We start from the raw sequence: 22,644 nt of genomic DNA, 5'->3' as shown, positions 1-22,644 counted from the left end.
AGGAGAGTTCAGGGGCCTTGCTTTAACAAAGTTAACCATTTTCACTGTAGTCCAAAACATATTTCAAGCTGTCAGGCATTCCCTTGGCAGCAAGAGCCTCTCTGTGGATGCTGCAGTGTACCCAAGTGGCATCGGGAGCAACTGCTGGCACATGCGTTTCCACTCCACTGTGTCTCCCTGTCATGTCTTTGCGCCATCAGTACAGATACCAACACATCTTGACCACCAAAGTGCATTTCATGTCTCAAAGTTGTCCAGTACTTAAAAAATATCCCCTCACGTTGTCCTGGTTTCCAGTGGTTTGCAGAAGAGGATATCTTCCTTAATTTACCCCCCATATACGTAATGGACATATACCAGGAGCTGTGCCAGGCCCGCCACGTCTGTTCTCATCTAGCTGTAATGCATATAATTATCTGGCTTGTACACGAAGCCATGACACTGATGCATTGTGAAACAGTGTTGTTTGATGAAGGCATTGTCTTTACATTTTTTGGGGCCTTTCCCCCAGCATTGTCCCAGCCATATCCACGGCAGCAGAAAGAATGAAGTCCTCCACAATAGTATGGGGCTTGCCTGTCCTAGCCACTCGGTAGCTCACCATATAAGATGCTTCTAGGCCCTTCTTATTAATGGTACAGTTGAAGTCGGAAGTTAACATACATCTTAGCCAAATACATTTAAACTCAGATTTTCACAATTCCTGACACTTTATCCTCGTAAAATTCCCTGTCTTAGGTCAGTTAGGATCACCACTTTATTTTAAGAATGTGAAATATCAGAATAATAGTAGAGAATTATTTATTTCAGCTTTTATTTCTTTCATCACATTCCCAGTGGGTCAGAAGTTTACATACACTCTATTAGTATTTGGTAGCATTGCCTTTAAATTGTTTAACTTGGGTCAAACGTTTTGGGTAGCCTTCCACAAGCTTCCCACAATAAGTTGGGTGAATTTTGGCCCATTGTTCCTGACAGAGCTGGTGTAACTGAGTCAGGTTTGTAGGTCTCCTTGCTCACACAGGCCTTTTCAATTCTGCCCACACATTTTCTATGGGATTGAGGTCAAGGCTTTGTGCTGGCCACTCCAATAACTTGACTTTGTTGTCCTTAAGCCATTTGACACAACTTTGGAAGTATGCATGGGGTCATTGTCCATTTGGAAGACCCATTTGCGACCAAGCTTTAACTTCCTGACTGATGTCTTGAGATGTTGCTTCAATATATCCACATAATCTTCCATCCTCATGATGCCATCTATTTTGTGAAGTGCACCAGTCCTTCCTGCAGCAAAGCACCCTCATAACATGATGCTGCCACCCCCGTGCTTCACTGTTGGGATGGTGTTCGTCGGCTTGCAAGCATCCCCCTTTTTCCTGCAAACATAACAATGGTCATTATGGCCAAACAGTTCTATTTTTGTTTCATCAGACCAGAGGAAATTTCTCCAAAAAGTATGATCTTTGTTGCCATGTACAGTTGCAAACTGTACTCTGGCTTTTTCATGGTGTGGACTGTGGATATAACTGTGGATATAGATACTTTTTTACCTGTTTTCTCCAGCATCTTCACAAGGTCCTTTGCTGTTCTGGGATTGATTTGCACTTTTCGCACCTAAGTACATTCATCCTTAGGAGACAGAACGCATCTCCTCTTGATCGGTATGACAGCTGCGTGGTCCCATGGTGATTATACTTGCGTACTATTGTTTGTACAGAGAAACGTGGTACCTTCAGGCATTTGGAAATTGCTCCCAAGGGTGAACCAGACATGTGGAGGTCTACAATAATTTTTCTGAGGTTTTGGCTGATTTCTTTTGATTTTCCCATGATGTCAAGCAAAGTGGCACTGGGTTTGAAGGTAGGCCTTGAAATGCATCCACAGGTACAACTACAATTGACTCAAATTATGTCATTTAGCCTATCCGAAGCTTCTAAAGCCTTGAGATCATTTTCTGGAATTTTCCAAGCACAGTCAACTTAGTGTATGTAAACTTCTGACCCACTGGAATTGTGATACAGTGAATTATAAGTGAAATAATCTGTCTGTAAACAATTGTTGGAAAAATTACTTGTGTCATGCACAAAATAGATGTTCTAACCGACTTGCCAAAACTATAGTTTGTTAACAAGAATTGTGTGGAGTGTTTGAAAAACAAGTTTTAATCACTCCAACCTAAGTGTATGTAAACTTCCGACTTCAACTGTATCTGTTGCTTTTATACGTCTTACTACTCAAAAGTCATCTTTATTGTCGCTCAAAAAACTCCTGTGGCTTATTTTCAAATGGTTAAGTTTTGTTTCTAAATGTCTGCGCAAGAGTGGTTTCCCGCGAGAGAGTAACTGTTAATAATGTGATTGAAAGTTAACTACCTGTATTTGACATTGTGTTGTTATTTCACTAGATGGTTTTTTAACACTAGATGGTTTATTTTTTATTTTTGGCAGCGAACCAAGATTTTAATTTAATTTAAATGTGAAACACATTTTTATTTGTCGTACCACCGATGGCATTACGTGTACCCCTGTTTGGGGATACCTGCTCTACAGGAATGATGGAGTACATCCAAATCATCTTGCTCCTGGACTCTGTCCACGCATTTCAAGGCTGCGTTGAGACAATGACTTATCAATTACCCAAGCTCAGTTAATACCTACCATTGTGTTGCTGACTTGTCATAATGCAGCTTCAAATGTACATTATCCCAGGGGCGTTGGCAGACACAATGTAAGTAACATAATTTATGTCCCCCTAACTGCCCTGAATACCTCTGTTGATCCTACAGTTATTGTATGCAGTAATCATGTGGCTATGAACCAGAGATACACTTTTAGCACAGAGTTAGTGTGCCCTAGTAGGAAGTCCACTGTGTGCAGCTCTCCCTGCACTATCAACTCCAATATAAATGACATGAGCAAGTCTACTTCTGATAAGCTTCCCAGTAAAGCATTACAAACAATCAAGCGTTCAAGAAAAGTGCAAAAAACAGCCCATATTAAGATATGTTGCCTAAGAAATGGAGTCAATAACTTGCTAGTAACAGATGACATCCATATTTTGACTAGCTCTGAAACTCACTTAGATAATACCTTTGATGATACAGTGTCCGCAGAATCTGATGTTGGCGAGTACACAAATGTACCACACCTGAGGTTATAATATCTACCAAAAAGACGGAAATACAATGGGTGTGGTGATGCAGTCTATATTCAGAACCACATTCCTGTAAAGCTTAGAGAGGATTTCGTGTTAAATACTGTTGAAGTAATAATCTGTATCACATAGAGCCCATTCTTGTGGGAAGCTGCTATAGACCACCAAGTGCTGACAGTCAGTATCTGAATAATATGTGCCAAATACTTGATAATGTGTGTGATATCAACAGAGATGTATGTTTTCTGGGTGATTTCAATATTGACTGGGTTTCATCAAGCTGCCCACTCAAGAAAAAGCTTCAAACTGTAACCAGTGCCTGCAACCTGTGTCATGACTGTCCCATGAGGATCCAAATAGGTCAAATCAGCTTTGCAATAAATAACTTCAACAAGACCCACTCTCACCCGCAGAGGGGGGGAGGAGGGAACTGGTGGGGGTTAACACCTCACATCCTGTTGTAAATCAAGGACAGAACATTCAGTATCTCCCCCTCCAATATTCAAACGAGGAATGTTCCTTCGCATTAATGTAAATCAAGGACAGAACATTCAGCATCTCCCTCTCCAATATTCACACGAGGAATGTTCCTTGGCATTAAGAAGACTTTTCCTGACAAAACTCTAACACGTTCAAAAGCAACTACTGGAACAACATTTCTAGCATAGAATGTGGGGAATGGGCAGAGGTGATCTAAAAGAACGTGATGTCATTAAAAATGTTATAAAGGAAATACTGTAACTTGTAAAAGTATACATACTACATGTATGAAGTTTCCATCCTCTACGTTGTGAAAAATTATGAAAGTGTTTTCATAAATGCCCCTTTTGAATGAACTGTATAAAATGATAGGTTAAGAATGAACATATCAGACCAGAGAGACGTAGAGCTACAGCTCATGTTTAAAGTGGTTTGAACTCTGAATCTCAACAACAGGTAGAGAAGATAAAGTCACCTTCTGGACAATCACTGGTTAGCTGTGATAAGTAAAGTATCTAGAAAAGTGAATTGAAGTGGAACCATTCTACTACTCGTTTGAAACCATTGTATTCCGTTACTCTCATCACCCCACTGGGAACCATCAACATGACTGACTAGCCTATCTTCAAAGAAGCTTCAGGAGCGAATGGAAGTAGAATAAACTTTAGCTCTGTTCAGGACTACACAACAACTCACCGGATACCGGACGACTGCAGAGGAGAACAACAGTAGAAGACGGGAAAGGCCCAACCCCTTTCCAAGGCGGCAAGGTTCCGAAAGAGATACATGGCGAACCAAGGCATTTTTATGTAAATACATTCATGATTTCTTACTCCACGCGAGCGGCGGTTTGTGTGCAAAGTATAAGTGAGAGTAGTTTCTAAATTTACCAACGTCTCTGTCCCTCGCTCTCTCTCTTGACCTCTCCTATCCTGTATTAATATTTAGTTAGCTAGTAAATTAATCATTAAACCAATTTGTGTAGAACTGAATCATAAGTAATGCTCGGGTTTTGTAGATGCAAAGTTATGACTGTTGAGAATGATGATATGATACGAGGTTATGATTAATAAGTTGACTGTTTATGGATGTGATAGGTAAAGACCTTAGAGTTTAATTGGTACATTATTAATTTAAATAGGTTAACAATTACACATAGTTAGTTGATTAGATACTATAACAGTCATCAGATTAAATTAACTTAAGGATTTTTTTAAATGCAAGAGAAAGGCCATAATGTATTATTCCAGCTCAGGTGCAATATACATTTTGGCCACTAGATGGCATCAGTGTATGTGCAAGATTTTAGACTAATCCAATGAACCGTTGCATTTCTGTTCAAAATGTTGTATCAAGACTGCCCAAATGTGAATCATTTGTTTATTAATAACTTTTCATGTCCAAAATTGTGCACTCTCCTCAAACAATAACACAGTATTATTTCACTGGAATAGCTACTGTAAACTGGACAGTGCAGTTAGATTAACAAGAATTTAAGCTTTCTGCCAATATCAGATATGTCTATGTCTTGGGAAATGTTCTTGTTACTTAGGCTAATGCGATTAGCATTAGGTTGTATGTTAGCTCAACCTTCCCGTGGAAGGGACACTGATCCCAAAGAAGTTGAAGGTAAAGTCTCGATCAGTCAACCTACCAGGGCAGTTACAGCACAGGAATTAAATCCTCAACATGTATTGATCAAATCTTTACTAATGCTGCAAAAATTTGCTTTAAAGCAGTATCCAAATTCATAGGATGTAGTGATCACAATATAGTAGCCATATCTAGGTAAACCAAAGTTCAACAAGCTGGTCCTAATATAATGTATGAGGTCACACAATAAGTTTTGTAGTGATTGTTATGTTAATGATTTAAAGAGTGTAATGAGGAGCAAGGTACTAATCTGTCGTTCTGCCCCTGAACAGGCAGTTAACCCACTGTTCATAGGCTGTCATTGAAAATAAGAATTTGTTCTTAACTGACTTGCCTAGTTAAATAAAGGTAAAATTAAAATTAAAATAAATTAGAACTACCCGGATCTGGGAGAATTGTCATCAACTGACACTAATTAGCATAATGCAACAGACAGAAAATATTCATATTCATGAAATCACAAGTGAAATATATTGAAACACAGCTTTTGTTAATCATCTTTTCATCTCAGATTTTGAAATTATGCTTTACAGCCAAAGCAAGACAAGCATTTGTGAACGTTTATCGATAGCCTAGCATAGCATAATGTACAGCTAGCAGCAGGCAACTTGGTCACGAAAATCAGAGAAGCAATCAAATTAAATCGTTTACCTTTGATGAGCTTCGGATGTTTTCACTCACGAGACTCCCAGTTAGACAGCAAATGTTCCTTTTCTTCCATAAAGATTATTTTTGTAGCCGAAATACATCTGTTCGTTCTTCACGTTTGGCTGAGAAATCGACGGGAAATTGCGGTCACGACAACGCCGAAAAATATTCCAAATTACATCCATAATATCAACAGAAACATGGCAAAAGTTTTTTATAATCAATCCTCAATGTGTTTTTCAAATATCTATTCGACAATACACTGCTCAGAAAAATAAAGGGAACATTTAAACAACACAATGTAACTCCAAGTCAATCACACTTCTGTGAAATCAAACTGTCCACTTAGGAAGCAACACTGATTGACAATAAATTTCACATGCTGTTGTGCAAATGGAATAGACAACAGGTGGAAATTATAGGCATTTAGCAAGACACCCCCAATAAAGGAGTGGTTCTGCAGGTGGCAACCACAGACCACTTCTCAGTTCCTATGCTTCCTGGCTGATGTTTTGGTCACTTTTGAATGCTGGCGGTGCTTTCACCTAGTGGTAGCATGAAACGGAGTCTACAACCCACACAAATGGCTCAGGTAGTGCAGCTCATCCAGGATGGCACATCAATGTGAGCTGTGGCAAGAAGGTTTGCTGTGTCTGTCAGCGTAGTGTCCAGAGCATGGCGGCGCTACCAGGAGACAGGCCAGTACATCAGGAGACGTGGAGGAGCCCGTAGGAGGGCAACAACCCAGCAGCAGGACCGCTACCTCCGCCTTTGTGCAAGGAGGAGCAGGAGGAGCAAAATGACCTACAGCAGCAGGCCACAAATGTGCATGTGTCTGCTCAAACGGTCAGAAACAGACTCCATGAGGGTGGTATGAGGGCCCGACGTCCACAGGTGGGGGTTGTGCTTACAGCCCAACACCATGCAGGACGTTTGGCATTTGCCAGAGAACACCAAGATTGGCAAATTCGCCACTGGCGCCCTATGCTCTTCACAGATGAAAGCAGGTTCACACTGAGCATGTGACAGACGGGACAGAGTCTGGAGACACCGTGGAGAATGTTCTGCTGCCTGCAACATCCTCCAGCATGACCGGTTTGGCGGTGGGTCAGTCATGGTGTGGGGTGGCATTTCTTTGGGGGGCCGCACAGCCCTCCATGTGCTCGCCAGAGGTAGCCTGACTGCCATTAGGTACCGAGATGAGATCCTCAGACCCCTTCTGAAACCATATGCTGGTGCGGTTGGCCCTGGGTTCCTCCTAATGCAAGACCATGCTAGACCTTGTGACTGGAGTGTGTCAGCAAGTTCCTGCAAGAGGAAGGCATTGATGCTATGGACTGGCCCGCCTGTTCCCCAGACCTGAATCCAATTGAGCACATCTGGGACATCATGTCTCGCTCCCATCCACCAATGCCACGTTGCACCACAGACTGCCCAGGCGTTGTAAGGAGGTCATACAGGCACGTGGAGGCCACACACACTACTGAGCCTCATTTTGACTTGCTTTAAGGACATTACATCAAAGTTGAATCAGCCTGTAGTGTGGTTTTCCACTTTAATTTTGAGTGTGACTCCAAATCCAGACCTCCATGGGTTGATAAATTTGATTTCCATTGATAATTTTTGTGTGATTTTGTTGTCAGCACATTCAACTATGTAAAGAAAAACATATTTAATAAGAATATTTCATTCATTCAGATCTAGGATGTGTTATTTTAGTGTTCCCTTTATTTTTTTGAGCAGTGTATATCAACCGGGACAGTTGGCTTCTTAGTAGGAAAGAGAGAAACAATGGCCACATTTGTCTATTACGCACAAATCACTCTGAGAGCCACCAGCTGACCACTGACGCAATGTTGTCGTTCACGCTCATTTTTCAAAATAAAAGCCTGAAACTATGTCTTGTGACACTAGACACATTAGGGAAGCCATAGAAAAAGGAATCTGGTTGATATCCCATTCACTGCTCAATAGGGACGCATAGGAACAGTTTTGGAAACTTTAGAGTGTTTTCTATCCTAAGCTGTCAATTATATGTATATTCTAGCATCTTGTCCTGACAAAATAGCCCGTTTACTTTGGGAACGTTATTTTTCCAAAAATGAAAATAGTGCCCCCTAGTTTCAAGAGGTTAAATGACATTTTGGGCAAAAAGGCAAACAGCTCCATCATTCATTGAATTAGATGGTTAATTCATAACAAAACCTACTGATATTGCCAACTACTTTAATGATTTTTTTCATTGGTAATCTTGCCAAATTTAGGAATGACATGCCAGTAACAAATGCTGACACAAGTACATCTGACCAAATTAAGAAAGACAAGCATTTTCATTTTGAATTCTGTAAGGTGAGTGTGAAGAGGTGAAATAATTATTGTTGTTTATCAACAATGACAAGCCCCTGGGGTCTGACAACGTGGATGGAAAATTACTGAGGATAATAGCAGACGATATTGCCACTCCTATTTGTCATATCTTCAACTTAAGCCTACTAGAAGGTATTTGCCCTCAGGCCTGGAGGGAATCAAAAGTCATTCCGCAACCTATGAATAGTAAAGACCTCTTCACTGGCTCAAATAGCAGACCAATCAGGCTGTTACCAACCCTTAGTAAACCTTTGAGAGAAATGGCTATAATGCTATTTTACAGTAAACAAATTGACAACAGACTTTCAGCATGCTTATAGGGAAGGACATTCAACAAGCACAGCACTTACACAAATGACTGATGATTGACTGAGAGAAATTGATGATACAAAGTTTGGGAGGGGGCTGTTAGACTTCAGTGCGGCTTTTGACATTGATCATAGTCTGCTGCTCGAAAAAAACATGTGTTATAGCTTTACACCGCATGCTGGATTGTAGATAAAGAGTTACTTGTTTAACACAACACAAAGGGTGTTCTTTAATGTAAGCCTCGCCAACATAATCCAGGTAGAATCAGGAATTCCACAGGGCAGCTGTCTAGACCCCTTTCTTTTTTTCAATCTTTACTAACAACATGCCACTGGCTTTGAGTAAAGACAGTGTGTCTATGTATGCGGATGAGTTAACACTATAAATGTCAGCTACTACAGCGACTGAAATGACTGCAAACACTTATAGAAGAGCTGCAGTTAGTTTCAGAATGGGTGGCAAGGAATAAGTTAGCCCGAAATATTTCAAAACTACCAAGCAATGTATTTGGGACAAATCATTCTCTAAACCCTAAACCTTAACTAAATCTTGTAATGAATAATGTGGAAATTGAGCAAGTTGAGGTGACTAAAACTGCTTGGAGTACTCCTGGATTGTAAACTGTCGTTGTCAAACCATATTGATACAACAGTAGCTAAAATAGGGAATACTCTGTCCATAATAAAGCCCTGCTCTGCCTTCTTAACAACACTATCAACAAGGAAGGTCCTACAGGTCCTAGTTTTGTCGCACCTGGACTACTGTCCAGTCGTGTGGTCAGGTGCCACAAAAAGGGATTTAGGAATATTACGATTGGCTCAGAACAGATCAGCACGGCTGGCCCTTAAAACTACACGGGGAGCTAACATTACTGGTAAGCATGTCAATCTCTCATGGCTCAAAGTGGGGGAGAAATTGACTTCATCACTACTTGTTTTTGTAAAAAGTGCTGACAAGCGCAGACACCCATGCATACCCCACAAGAAATGCCACCATAGGTCTCTTCACAATCCCCAAATACAGAATAGACTATGGGAGTCCCACAGTACTACATGCAACTCTATTCCACATCAAGTAACTGATGCAAGCAGTAGAATCAGATTTTTTTTAAATGATCAAATACACCTTATGAAACACCGGAGACTGTGAAGAGACACACACAAAGGTATAGACACACGCATACGCACACAAGCGCTAGCACACACATGTACATTGTAATATTGTTGTATGGTGGTATTATACATTTTGCATTGTGGATATGTAGTGGCGTAATGATGTTATATACAATAATGTACTGTTTTATCTGTTGCTCCAGACTTAGAGAAAACTGCCTTTGCACCCCATGTATGGAATAACAAGTTCCTTGCAACTAGTTACATTGATGACTCTCGGGCAGTTCAAAATATGGATTGAGGACATCTTTGTTGAGGAATGTGATTGTTTTTGTTAAGTGTGTATTTTTGTATTCTCTTGTATTTTGTCAAATGTGTGAAATTGTAACATGCAGGGCTGCCTTATGAAAGACACCGGTCCTTTTTGTCAGTGGGACTCTGACAAAATAAAGGTAACATCAAATATAACCCAGTAAAACAAAAATCACAGCATTTTTTATTTAGTTGTTAACGGCACATTATTCTGGTCTCAAACCAGTGAGCATAAAGTACATTCTTAAAGAATATGAGCACTCTGGAATTATTTACACAATGAAAGTCATAATTGCTGCAGTTATTAAAACCATAAGTGCTGTCAATGACACACCTCCTCACCGGGACCAATTTCCTCTTCTTTCTGCATACATCTGAGAATCAGGATGAACCAACATCACCCATGGTTAGTAAAAAATGTGCCAAATTCATATGATGGGACAGTTACGTTTCAATTTCCATAGCGTCGCTGTAAAGTTTAAACAAAGGACATTTCAGTTTCACTCTGCCAGCTAGATGCTGGCGTAGAAACAGTGGGGTAGTGGTAAAAACAATAGCTCATCCCAGGTTGCAGTGAAAAAAGCTATGCTCCCTATACGTTCAATACATTTCTTCTGTAAAAGGTGGATAAACGCTCACTTAAAATGAAGGTGAGTAAATTACGTTTACTCCACAACACTGTAGAATAGATGATTAATAATGTATGCCTACACAATCTTCCAATGGGACGATCATATCACTAAACAACACCACCGTTGCTTGTTTTCAAGTAGTTGACAGAACTATAGTTTAATAGTGGATCCCAAATCATTTGTGGGGAAGGGTTGCGAGGCCTCATTTTCCCATCGAATTGAGAAAAACAAACGCCATAAGGAGAGTGAGTGAGAGAATGCCAATGGATGCTCTGACTGCTGCGAGAGGGAAACCTTGTGGTCTGGTGTTACCAAGGCCACTGGGAGAAAGAGGATGGAAACAGAAAAATGGTTCCGACATTACATTTATTTAGACACACTTTGACATTCAAATAAAAAACATTTTATTAATAATATGGAACACTAAAATACAGGACACAAGTGTATTAAAATACATTGAAAAATTCATAGCCATGCATTTTTACATGACCAGTATTTAGATTTGAGTGTGTTCTTACATAGGGAATTTGGTTTTGTCCTAATTAAACAGTTCACATCACTGTCCGGGTGTGGTGAAGGGGACTAGGAGGAGAGAAACACATTGTGCATTGAGCCCTGTAAGAGCTTTTTATTAGGTAGCCCAACTGTGCAATATTTGGGTCTGTGTAATAATACATACATAAATAAATAGTTAATCACAATTACTTGCAACCTCACCACATCAATGCTCTAAAAATCTCCCAATGGTACACTCTACAGATCACAGGCAAGCCAAGCACTACAGTAGTCTGGGTACTAGTCTCTTTAGCTATTCCACTCCCTGTACTCTATGTCATTTGCCAAAGATGAAGATTGGCAATGACAAGGAGTGGCAATGAGTGGAATGTTTCTAATGAGACCTGTACTCAGACTAGCACTGTTGCACACGATTGGCAAACACCACACAAACACATACACACACACACATTGACGAGTGAGCAACAACAACAAAATTGATCAGATCTTCTTCTAGTCCATGGGCTCAAACAGCTTCATTCTCTCTTGGACAGAAAGACCCTCCTTCAGACTCTGACAGACAAAGAGACGACACAGATGAAAAAAAGGAAGAAATGAGGCACAAGATCAGTGTTTTGTTTTTAGTTATTGCAGTGTTATCAAATTGGGATTGAGTGAAAGTTACAGTGGCTTGTGAAAGTATTCACCCCTTTGGCATTTTTCCTATTTTGTTGCCTTACAACCTGGAATTAAAATGCATTTTTGGGGGGGTTGTATCATTTGATTTACACAACATGCCTACCACTTTGAAGATGCAAAATATTTTGTATAGTGAAACAAACAAGAAATAAGACAAAAAAAATGAAAACTTGAGCGTGCATAACTATTCAACCGCCCATAGTAAATACTTTGTAGAGCCACCCTTTGCAGCATTTACAGCCGCAAGTCTCTTGGGGTATGTCTCTATGTCTCTAGCCACTGGGATTTTTGCCCATTCTTTAACTTCTCTAGCGTAGGGGGCAGCATTTGGAATTTTGGATGAAAAGCATGCCCAAATTAAACTGCCTTCTATTCAGGCCCAGAATATAGGATATTCATATAATTAGTAGATTTGGATAGAAAACACTCTAAAGTTTCCTTTCCAAAACTGTTAAAATAATGTATGTGAGTATAACAGAACTGAGAAAAATCCATTCAGGAAGTAGGATTTTTTTGTCTGTTGTAGTTTTCTATTCAATGCCATGACAGTATCCATTGACTTAGGACTCAAATTGCAGTACCTATGCCTTCCACTAGATGTCAACAGTCTTTAGAAACTGTTTCGGGCTTGTATTCTGAAAAATGAGGGAGTAAGAGCAGTCAATGAGTGGACCCTGCCATGTCACAGAGCTTTTTCATGCACACGACCGAGAGAGTACCTTTCTTGTTTACCTTTTACGTTGACGACGTTATTGTCCGGTTGAAATATTATCGATTATTTCGGCTAAAAACAACCTGAGAATTGAATATAAACATCGTTTGACATGTTTTTATGAACTTTACAGATACAATTTAGATTTTTTTTTCTGCCTGTTGTGACTGCGTTTGAGCCTGTGGATTACTGAAGAAAACGCGTGAACAAAACGGAGGTTTTCGGATATAAAGAGTGACTTTATCGAACAAAAGGAACATTTATTGAATAAATGAATGTCTTCTGAGTGCAACCATATGAAGATCATCAAAGGTAAGGGATGAAGTTTATCTCTATTACTGACTTGTGTAACTCTTCTACTTGGCTGGTTACTGTTTGTAATGATTTGTCTGCTGTGGTCCTTCTGTAGCTCAGTTGGTAGAGCATGGCGCTTGTAACGCCAGGGTAGTGGGTTCGATCCCCGGGACCACCCATACGTAGAATGTATGCACACATGACTGTAAGTCGCTTTGGATAAAAGCGTCTGCTAAATGGCATATATTATTATATTATTATATTATTCTCAAATAATTGTAAGGTATCCTTTCGCCGTAAAGCATTTTTGAAATCTAACAACGTGGTTGGATTCACAAGATGTTAATCTTTAAAACTATGTAAAATAGTTGTATCTTTTATGAATTTTTATATTGAGTATTTCTGTATTTGAATTTGGCGCTCTGAAATCTCACTAGATGTTGGCATACCCTAGAGAAGTTAAGACAAAACTGCTCCAGCTCCTTCAAGTTGGATGGGTTCACTGGTACACAGCAATCTTTAAGTCATACCACAGATTCTCAATTGGATGGAGGTCTGGGCTTTAAATAGGCCAATCCAAGACATTTAAATGTTTCCCCTTAAAACACTCGAGTGTTGCTTTATCAGTATGCTTAGGGTCATTGTCCTGCTGGAAGGTGAATCTTCGTCCCAAGTCTCAAATCTCTGGAAGACTGAAACAGGTTTCCCTCAAGAATGTCCTTGTATTTAGCGCCATCCATCATTCCTTCAATTCTGACCAGTTTCCCAGTCCCTGCTGATGAAAAACATTCCCACAGTATGATGCTGCCACCACCATGCTTCACTGTGGAGCTGGTGTTCTCAGGGTGATGAGAGGTGTTGGGTTTTCACCAGACATAGCATTTGTCTTGATGGCCAAAAAGCTACATTTTAGTCTCATCTGACCAGAGTACCTTCTTCCATATGTTTGGGGAGTCTCCCACATGCCTTTTGGCAAACATCAAATGTGTTTGCTTATTTTTTTCTTTAATCAATGGCTTCTGTCTGGCCACTCTTCGGTAAAGCCCAGCTCTGTTGAGTGTACGGCTTAAAGTGGTCCCATGGACAGATACTCCAATCTCTGCTGTGGAACTTTGCAGCTCCTTCAGGGTTATCTTTGGTCTCTTTGTTGCCTCTCTGATTAGTGCCCTCCTTGCCTGGTCTGTGAGTTTTGGTGGGTGGCCCTCTCTTGGCAGGTTTGTTGTAGTGCCATATTCTTTCCATTTTTTAATAATGGATATAATGGTGCACCATGGGTTATTAAAAGTTTCAGATATTATTTTATAACCCAACCCTGATCTGCACTTCTCCACAACTTTTTCCCTGACCTGTTTGAAGAGCTTCTTGGTTTTCATGGTGCCGCTTGCTTGGTGGTGCCCCTTGCTTAGTGGTGTTCCAGACTCTGGGGCTTTTCAGAACAGTACAGGTGTATATACATACTGGTGTATATACTGGTGTATATACAGGTGTATATACTGAGATCATGTGACACAGGTGGACTTTATTTAACTAATTATGTGACTTCTGAAGGTAATTGTTGGCACCAGATCTAATTTAGGAGCTTCATAGCAAAGGGGGTGAATACATATGCACGCACCACTTTTCAATTTTTTATTTTTGAGAGTTTTTTGAAACAAGAAATTTTTTTTCCATTTCAACAATTTGGACTATTTTCAGTATGTCCATTACATGAAATCAAAATTAAAATCAATTTAAATTACAGGATGTAATGCAAAAAAATAGGAAACTTGCCAAGGGGGATGAATACTTTTGCAAGGCACTGTACCTCGCCCCTGACCTCTCACCTTTGACCTGACCCCTCTGATTTGCCTGGTGAGTGTCGACCTCTCCTTCTTCAGGAAATCAGGGTTGCTTGTCAACTTCACTATGTCTACAGTGTATGCATAGAGAGAAGTCCTAAGTCACTATACATGCCAGTAGGATTATTCGTACGTGTGCATGCAGGTGTGCACATATGAGTGTGAAGAGGTTGCACTGTGTGGGGTGGGGGTGTTTGTGTGTGCATGTCTTACCGTAAGCCTGAGCAGAATTGGAGCCGTCGCCACCCCTGCCCTCATCCCTGGGCGACCCTGTTGCAGTCTGGAGCTCCTCTCGCAGTTTGGGAATGTCACATTGGACCTTGGACCGGCTGAAGCTCAGCTCAGCATACAGGGCTTTGAGCTTGTCTTTGGCGTATGCCTTATCCTGCATACACATATTGGGAAGATTGAAGTTTTACCAGATTTCCTTTGACGGTCTATTGACAAAAAAATCTGGTGAATTCGAGTGGATACACATGGTTTCTGAACCCCCATGGAACGGAGAGCCAATCATTTATTTTAGACTACTTGAAACTAGAGATGTGCACTGTTAGTTGAATATACAAATCAAATTAATATTAGTCTTTGCGCAAAATAAAATTACAGGCCTATTTCAACACTGAAAAGTATTTTTTCTGAATTACATTAAAATATTAAAATTAAAATGTATTTGAACATTGAGAGACAGAATAACAACAACAAAAATCCAGAAAAAAGCATGTCAACAATGTTATGGCTCTACCACGGCATACAGTCATTACTATATTAAAGAATTTAAACAATGAGAAAATATGGAACAATATATAATGACATGTTAATTATATAAAGCAGCCAGTGTAATCATCTGCCAGAGAGTAGCCCCAATAGGCCCGAGCCCCAAGTAATACATTTGGGCAAGATAACTCCATCCCCACATCCTAGCCATAAGTAATACTGCCGAAGGCGGCCAAGAATCGGACCACATGACGTTGGCCGAGTCTGACTCTCAGCCGTGTGTCATTTTGGGTGCATAAGCATGAGGGAGTGGACTAGAGGTCGACCGACTATGATTTTTCAATGCCGATACCGATTATTGGAGGACCAAAAAGGCCGATACCGATTAATCGGCCGATTTAATAATAAAAAAAAGTTTTATTTGTAATAATGACAATTACAACAATACTGAATGAACACTTATTTGAACTTACATTTACATTTACATTTAAGTCATTTAGCAGACGCTCTTATCCAGAGCGACTTACAAATTGGTGCATTCAACTTATGACATCCAGTGGAACAGCCACTTTACAATAGTGCATCTAAATCTTTTAAGGGGGGGGGTGAGAAGGATTACTTTATCCTATCCTAGGTATTCCTTAAAGAGGTGGGGTTTCAGGTGTCTCCGGAAGGTGGTGATTGACTCCGCTGTCCTGGCGTCGTGAGGGAGTTTGTTCCACCATTGGGGAGCCAGAGCAGCGAACAGTTTTGACTGGGCTGAGCGGGAACTGTACTTCCTCAGTGGTAGGGAGGCGAGCAGGCCAGAGGTGGATGAACGCAGTGCCCTTATTTGGGTGTAGGACCTGATCAGAGCTCCGTAGGCAAGCACCATGGTCTTGTAACGGATGCGAGCTTCAACTGGAAGCCAGTGGAGAGAGCGGAGGAGCGGGGTGACGTGAGAGAACTTGGGAAGGTTGAACACTAGACGGGCTGCGGCGTTCTGGATGAGTTGTAGGGGTTTAATGGCACAGGCAGGGAGCCCAGCCAACAGCGAGTTGCAGTAATCCAGACAGGAGATGACAAGTGCCTGGATTAGGACCTGCGCCGCTTCCTGTGTGAGGCAGGGTCGTACTCTGCGGATGTTGTAGAGCATGAACCTACAGGAACGGGCCACCACCTTGATGTTAGTTGAGAACGACAGGGTGTTGTCCAGGATCACGCCAAGGTTCTTAGCTCTCTGGGAGGAGGACACAATGGAGTTGTCAACCGTGATGGCGAGATCATGGAACGGGCAGTCCTTCCCCGGGAGGAAGAGCAGCTCCGTCTTGCCGAAGTTCAGCTTGAGGTGGTGATCCGTCATCCACACTGATGTCTGCCAGACATGCAGAGATGCGATTCGCCACCTGGTCATCAGAAGGGGGAAAGGAGAAGACTTAAAACTTAATATAATACATCAATAAAATCAATTTAGCCTCAAATAAATCATGAAACATGTTCAATTTGGTTTAAATAATGCAATACAAAGTGTTGGAGAAGAAAGTAAAAGTGCAATATCTAAGAAAGCTAACGTTTAAGTTCCTTGATCAGAACATGAGAACATATGAAAGCTGGTGGTTCCTTTTAACATGAGTCTTCAATATTCCCAGGTAAGAAGTTTTAGGTTGTAGTTATTATAGGAATTATAGGACTATTTCCCTCTATACCATTTGTATTTCATTAACCTTTGACTATTGGATGTTCTTATAGGCACTTTAGTATTGCCAGTGTAACAGTATAGCTTCCGTCCCTCTCCTCGCTCCTCCCTGGGCTCGAACCAGGAACACAACGATAACAGCCACCCTCGAAGCAGCGTTACCCATGCAGAGCAAGGGAAACAACCACTCCAAGGCTCAGAGCGAGTGACGTTTGAAATGCTATTAGCGCAAGCTAACTAGCTAGCCATTTCACTTCGGTTACACAAGCCTCATCTCGGGAGTTGATAGGCTTGAAGTCATAAACAGCACAATGCTTGATGCACAACGAAGAGCTGCTGGCAAAACGCAAAGAAAGTGCTGTTTGAATGAATGTTTGCCTGCTTCTGCCTACCACCGCTCAGTCAGATACTTAGATACTTGTATGCTTGTATGCTCAGTCAGATTATATGCAACGCAGGACACTCTAGATAATATCTAGTAATATCATCAACCATGTGTAGTTAACTAGTGATTATGATTGATTGATTGTTTTTATAAGATAAGTTTAATGCTAGCTAGCAACTTACCTTGGCTTACTGCATTCGCGTAACAGGCAGTCTCCTTGTGGAGTGCAACGAGAGAGAGGCAGGTCGTTATAGTGTTGGACTAGTTAACTGTAAGGTTCCAAGATTGCAAAGATTGAAATCGGCCCTAATTAATCGGCCATTCCGATTAATCGGTCGACCTCTAGAGTGGACACACCTTGCAGTTATGGTGTTATGCAGGTGAATGAGGACCCAAAAGCGACTTAACAAAAACAGTCTTTATTCCAGTATTTGACAAAAGGGATAATCCTGGATATTATCAAGGTGAAAACAAAACAGGAAAACTGAAATCCACTCGTCAGTAGAGAGGATTGACTGGAGACTCGACCATAGACTGCAGGTTGCTTCGGGAAGGCACCTGCCGTAGCAGACCTAGACACCTGCTCACACGCAGCATCTGAAGAAGGTAAAACACGACTGGGCGAGACAAGGACACAGAACAGCGAACATCATACAAGGATCCGACAAGGACAGAAGCGGAAAACAGAGGGAGAAATAGGGGCTCTAATCAGAGGGCAAAATAGGGGACAGGTGTGAAAAGAGTAAATGAGGTAGTTAGGAGAATGAGGAACAGCTGGGAGCAGGAACGGATAGAGAGAGAGGGAGAGAGGGAGGGGAAGAGAGGGATAGAAAGAGGGAAAGAACCTAATAAGACCAGCAGAGGGAAACGAATAGAAGGGAAGCACAGAGACAAGACATGATAACCAATGACAAAACATGACATATGGAGCGTAACAAGATGTGAGGCAGAAACCCACAAGGGACGCTGAAAGATAAAGCATCAAGACAACAACAGTAATGACACAACCACCTCATTCCTCTCTCTACAGATTCTCAAGACACAATACAAAATTCCCCTGCAAAGGGCTACTATTGACAAGAATGATCTGTCAATGGGCTAGGGGAGGTTAACAGATAGTACTTTGAGATGAGATAGGGAGTTTTGATTGTGCAGGGTAGTGCTTAGACAGTAAATGTATTGTTGTGTATGAGAGCGATTGAGGTGCCATGCCGCCTCAATCTCCCATACAAACCAATTCATACAGTGTAAGAACTGCCTTCCAAAGTCTTTTAACACCTTCTTTAGCCCCCCAGCCCATTCACTTTGTTGACTTATCTTTCCTCTCAAAAGCAGCTCCCAATGTCCCCTCATTGTCCCTAAACAATACTCTAGCCGGTCCCATTCGGTTGATGCATTTACCAACAAAGGTGTGTTGCCATCTGTCCCTTCCACAAAAAGTGTAAAATGCTAACACTACAACTCGTCTGCAGGAGGACCAAAAATGTGGTGGTTAAGAAGCAATTGTTTCCAGGAAATATAGTCAATGGGGGAGTATGGCAATCTTCGTGGTCAATATTTTTTGTAACACAATCATGTATGAATATTTGCTTCTATTTAACCAGATGTATGTCCTTGAACCAATTACTTTAAAATCCCACACTGAAATGAGGATAATTGTTTTTGCTACCGGCAGCTAGTTTTGACGTCACAATCCTGTGTAGAGAAGAAGAGCTAGAACTTATATGGGCATTGCAATCCGTGGGAAAGATGTTCCTCCTTGCCTACAGGCTGATAGTGTTTATGTCAGATCTATTTTTATGATCGCACCACTTTCCAGTGTTTGTTCTTCGGGTATGGGATACAGTTTTGTTAGCAAGGGCAAACATGGCTTGTTCAGGATTTAACTGCACTAATCTCTATTCCAAGGAGGACCATTTGTTTGGTAAGTCTGGAAAGATTTTCACTTTCATATTTTCACTTCAACTAAGGCTAGGCTTAGGCTAGTAGAGGGTTAGCTAACAGATAGCCTAGCTTCTAATGCTAGCTTTAGCATGAATGTTCCAATTTTATGTTAAATAATGAGCAACATGAGAAGCATTGTACAGTGCATTTGCTTGTTTGCTAGTAGCAAGTATGTTCATGAGTCACGAATTCAGGTTTGTGACAGAGGTCTCATTTAAAAACATTTTTTAACCATTATTTAACTAGGCAAATCATTAGCTAGATAATGTTAGCTAGCTAGCTAGCTAATATCATTTGGAAGACCCATTTGCGACGAAGCTTTAACTTCCTCACTGATGTCTTGAGATGTTGCTTCAACATAATCTTCCTGCCTCATGATGCCATCTATTTTGTGAAGTGCACCAGTCCCTCCTGCAGCAAAGCACCCCCACAACATGATGCTGCCACCCCTGTTCTTCACTGTTGGGATGGTGTTCTTCAGCTTGCAAGCCTCCCCATTTTTTCCTCCATCGTTACGATGGTCATTATGGCCAAACAGTTCTATTTCTGTTTCATCAGACCAGAGGACATTTCTCCAAAAATACCATATTCGTCCCCATGTGCAGTTGCAAACTGTAGTCTGGCTTTTTTATGGCGGTTTTGGAGCAGTTGCTTCTTCCTTGTTGAGCGGCCTTTCAGGTTATGTCAGTATAGGACTCGTTTTATGTGGATATAGATACAGTGCCTTCCGAAAGTATTCGGCCCCCTTGAACTTTGCGACCTTTTGCCACATTTCAGGCTTCAAACATAAAGATATAAAACTGTATTTTTTTGTGAAGAATCAACAACAAGTGGGACACAATCATAAAGTGGAACGACATTTATTGGATATTTCAAACTTTTTAAACAAATCAAAAACTGAAAAATTGGGCGTGCAAAATTATTCAGCGCCTTTACTTTCAGTGAAGCAAACTCTCTCCAGAAGTTCAGTGAGGATCCAATACAATACAAATACAAATACAATCCACCTGTGTGTAATCAAGTCTCCGTATAAATGCACCTGCACTGTGATAGTCTCTGACTTCAACTCTAGATATGGTTAAAGTGACTATGCATATATGATAAACAGAATGTAGCAGCAGCGTAAAAGAGGGGTTGGGGGGTGTGCACACAATGCAAATAGTCCGGGTAGCCATTTGATTACCTGTTCAGGAGTCTTATGGCTTGGGAGTAAAACTGTTGAGAAGCCTTTTTGTCCTAGACTTGGCACTCCAGTACCGCTTGCCATGCGGTAGTAGAGAGAACAGTTTATGACTGGGGTGGCTGGGGTCTTCGGCAATTTTTAGGGCCTTCTTCTCACACCACCTGGTGTAGAGGTCCTGGATGGCAGGCAGCTTAGCCCCAGTGATGTACTGGGCCGTACGCACTACCCTCTGTAGTGCCTTGTGGTCGGAGGCCGAGCAATTGCCATACCAGACAGTGATGTAGCCAGATGTTGCAGATGTAGATCCTTTTGAGGATCTGAGGACCCATGCCAAATCTTTTTAGTTTCCTGAGGGGGTTAAACAATAGGTTTTGTTGTGCCCTCTTCACTACTGTCTTGGTGTGCTTGGACCATGTTCGTTTTTTGGTGATGTGGACATCAAGGAACTTGAAGCTCTCAACCTGCGCCACTACAGCCCCGTCGATCAGAATGGGGGTGTGCTCAGTCCTCCTTTTCCTGTAGTCCACAATCATCTCCTTAGTCTTGGTTATGTTGAGGGATAGGTTGTTATTCTGGCACCACCCGACCAGGTCTCTGACCTCCTCCCTATAGGCTGTCTCGTCGTTGTCGGTGATCAGGCCTACCACTGTTGTGTTTTCTGCAAACTTAATGATGTGTTGGAGTCGTGCCTGGCCATGCAGTCGTGGGTGAATAGGGAGTACAGGAGGGGACTGAGCATGCACCCCTGAGAGGCTCTAGTGTTGAGGATCAGCATGGCTGATGTGTTGCTACCTACCCTCACCACCTGGGGGGCAGCCCGTCAGGAAGTCCAGGATCCAGTTGCAGAGGGAGGTGTTTAGTCCCAGGATCCTTAGCTTAGTGATGAGGGTACTATGGTGTTGAACTCTGAGCTGTAGTCAATGAATAGCATTTTCACATAGGTGTTCCTTTTGTCCAGGTGGGAAAGGGCAGTGTGGAGTGCAATAGAGATTGCATCATCTGTGGGTCTGTTTGGGCGGTTGGAGTGGGTCTAGGGTTTCTGGGATAATGGTGTTGATGTGAGCCATTACCAGCATTTCCAAACACTTCATGACTACGGACGTGAGTGCTACGGGTCTGTAGTCATTTTGGCAGGTTGCCTTTGTATTCTTGAGCACAGGGACTATGGTGGTTGCTTGAAACATGTAGGTATTACAGACTCAATCAGGAACATGTTGAAAATGTCAGTGACGACGCCTGCCAGTTGGTCAGCACATGCCTGGAGCACACGTCCTGGTAATCCGTCTGGCCCCGCAGCCTTGTGAATGTTGACCTGTTTAAAGGTATTACTCACGTCAGCTACGGAGAGCGTGATCACACAGTAGTCAGGAATAGTTGATGCTCTCATGCATGCCTCAGTGTTGCTTGTCTGGTAGGCTCGTGTCACTGGGCAGCTCGTGGCTGTGCTTCCCTTTGTAGTCTGTGCTTCCCTTTGTAGTCTGTGCTTCCCTTTGTAGTCTGTAAAGTACACCACATCAGTCATTGGCTTTATCAAGTGCATCAGGACGTCGTCCCCACAGTGACTGTACGTACATACCCCAACCAAAAGCCATGGATTACAGGCAACATTCACACTGAGCTAAAGGATAGAGCTGCCGGTTTCAAGGTGCGGGACTCTAATCCGGAAGAAATCCCGCTATGCCCTGTGACGAAATATCAAACAGGCAAAGCGTCAATACAGGGCTAAGATTGAATCTTACACCACCGGCTCCGATGCTCGTCTTTTATGGTCAGAACGTGACAGTACTCCCCACCCCCCAAAGGTGGGAGGGTCTGGGTGGGCGTCTGTCCATGGTGGCGGCTCTGGCGCGGGACGTGGACCCCACTTCACCATAGTTTTTGTCACCTCCTCAACCGCCCCCTTGGCATCTTACGAGCGGCGACCCTCGCCACCGACTTCGGACTGGGGACCCTCGCCACGGGTCCCGAATGGACGGGAGACTCCAGCAGCCCCGGACTGGCGGGTGACTCTGGCAGCTCCGGAGTGAAGGGCGATTCTG

General features: G+C 42.0%; 1 protein-coding gene across 6 annotated transcripts in view; it reads right to left on the bottom strand.

Annotated features, from left to right (window-relative positions):
* Positions 1 to 10,317: 10,317 nt before the first annotated feature.
* The window catches only part of LOC124000900 (plectin-like), an 86,467-nt gene continuing 74,140 nt past the window's right edge, over positions 10,318 to 22,644 (bottom strand). For all 6 annotated transcript variants that reach the window (XM_046307578.1, XM_046307579.1, XM_046307580.1 and 3 more), the window contains 3 exons: positions 14,918 to 15,089; positions 14,690 to 14,775; positions 10,318 to 11,734 (listed from right to left, as the gene is read on the bottom strand). In XM_046307578.1, the coding sequence (XP_046163534.1) occupies positions 11,675 to 11,734; positions 14,690 to 14,775; positions 14,918 to 15,089 (318 nt within the window). In that variant the 3' untranslated portion in view covers positions 10,318 to 11,674. The remainder of the gene's footprint in view (positions 11,735 to 14,689; positions 14,776 to 14,917; positions 15,090 to 22,644) is intronic.

This window comes from Oncorhynchus gorbuscha, linkage group LG16 (genome assembly GCF_021184085.1).
Source record: "Oncorhynchus gorbuscha isolate QuinsamMale2020 ecotype Even-year linkage group LG16, OgorEven_v1.0, whole genome shotgun sequence".
In the NCBI taxonomy this organism is placed as follows: domain Eukaryota; kingdom Metazoa; phylum Chordata; class Actinopteri; order Salmoniformes; family Salmonidae; genus Oncorhynchus; species Oncorhynchus gorbuscha.
The sequence above is the reverse complement of the archived record's forward strand: the minus strand, read 5'-3'. Positions and strand labels throughout refer to the sequence as shown.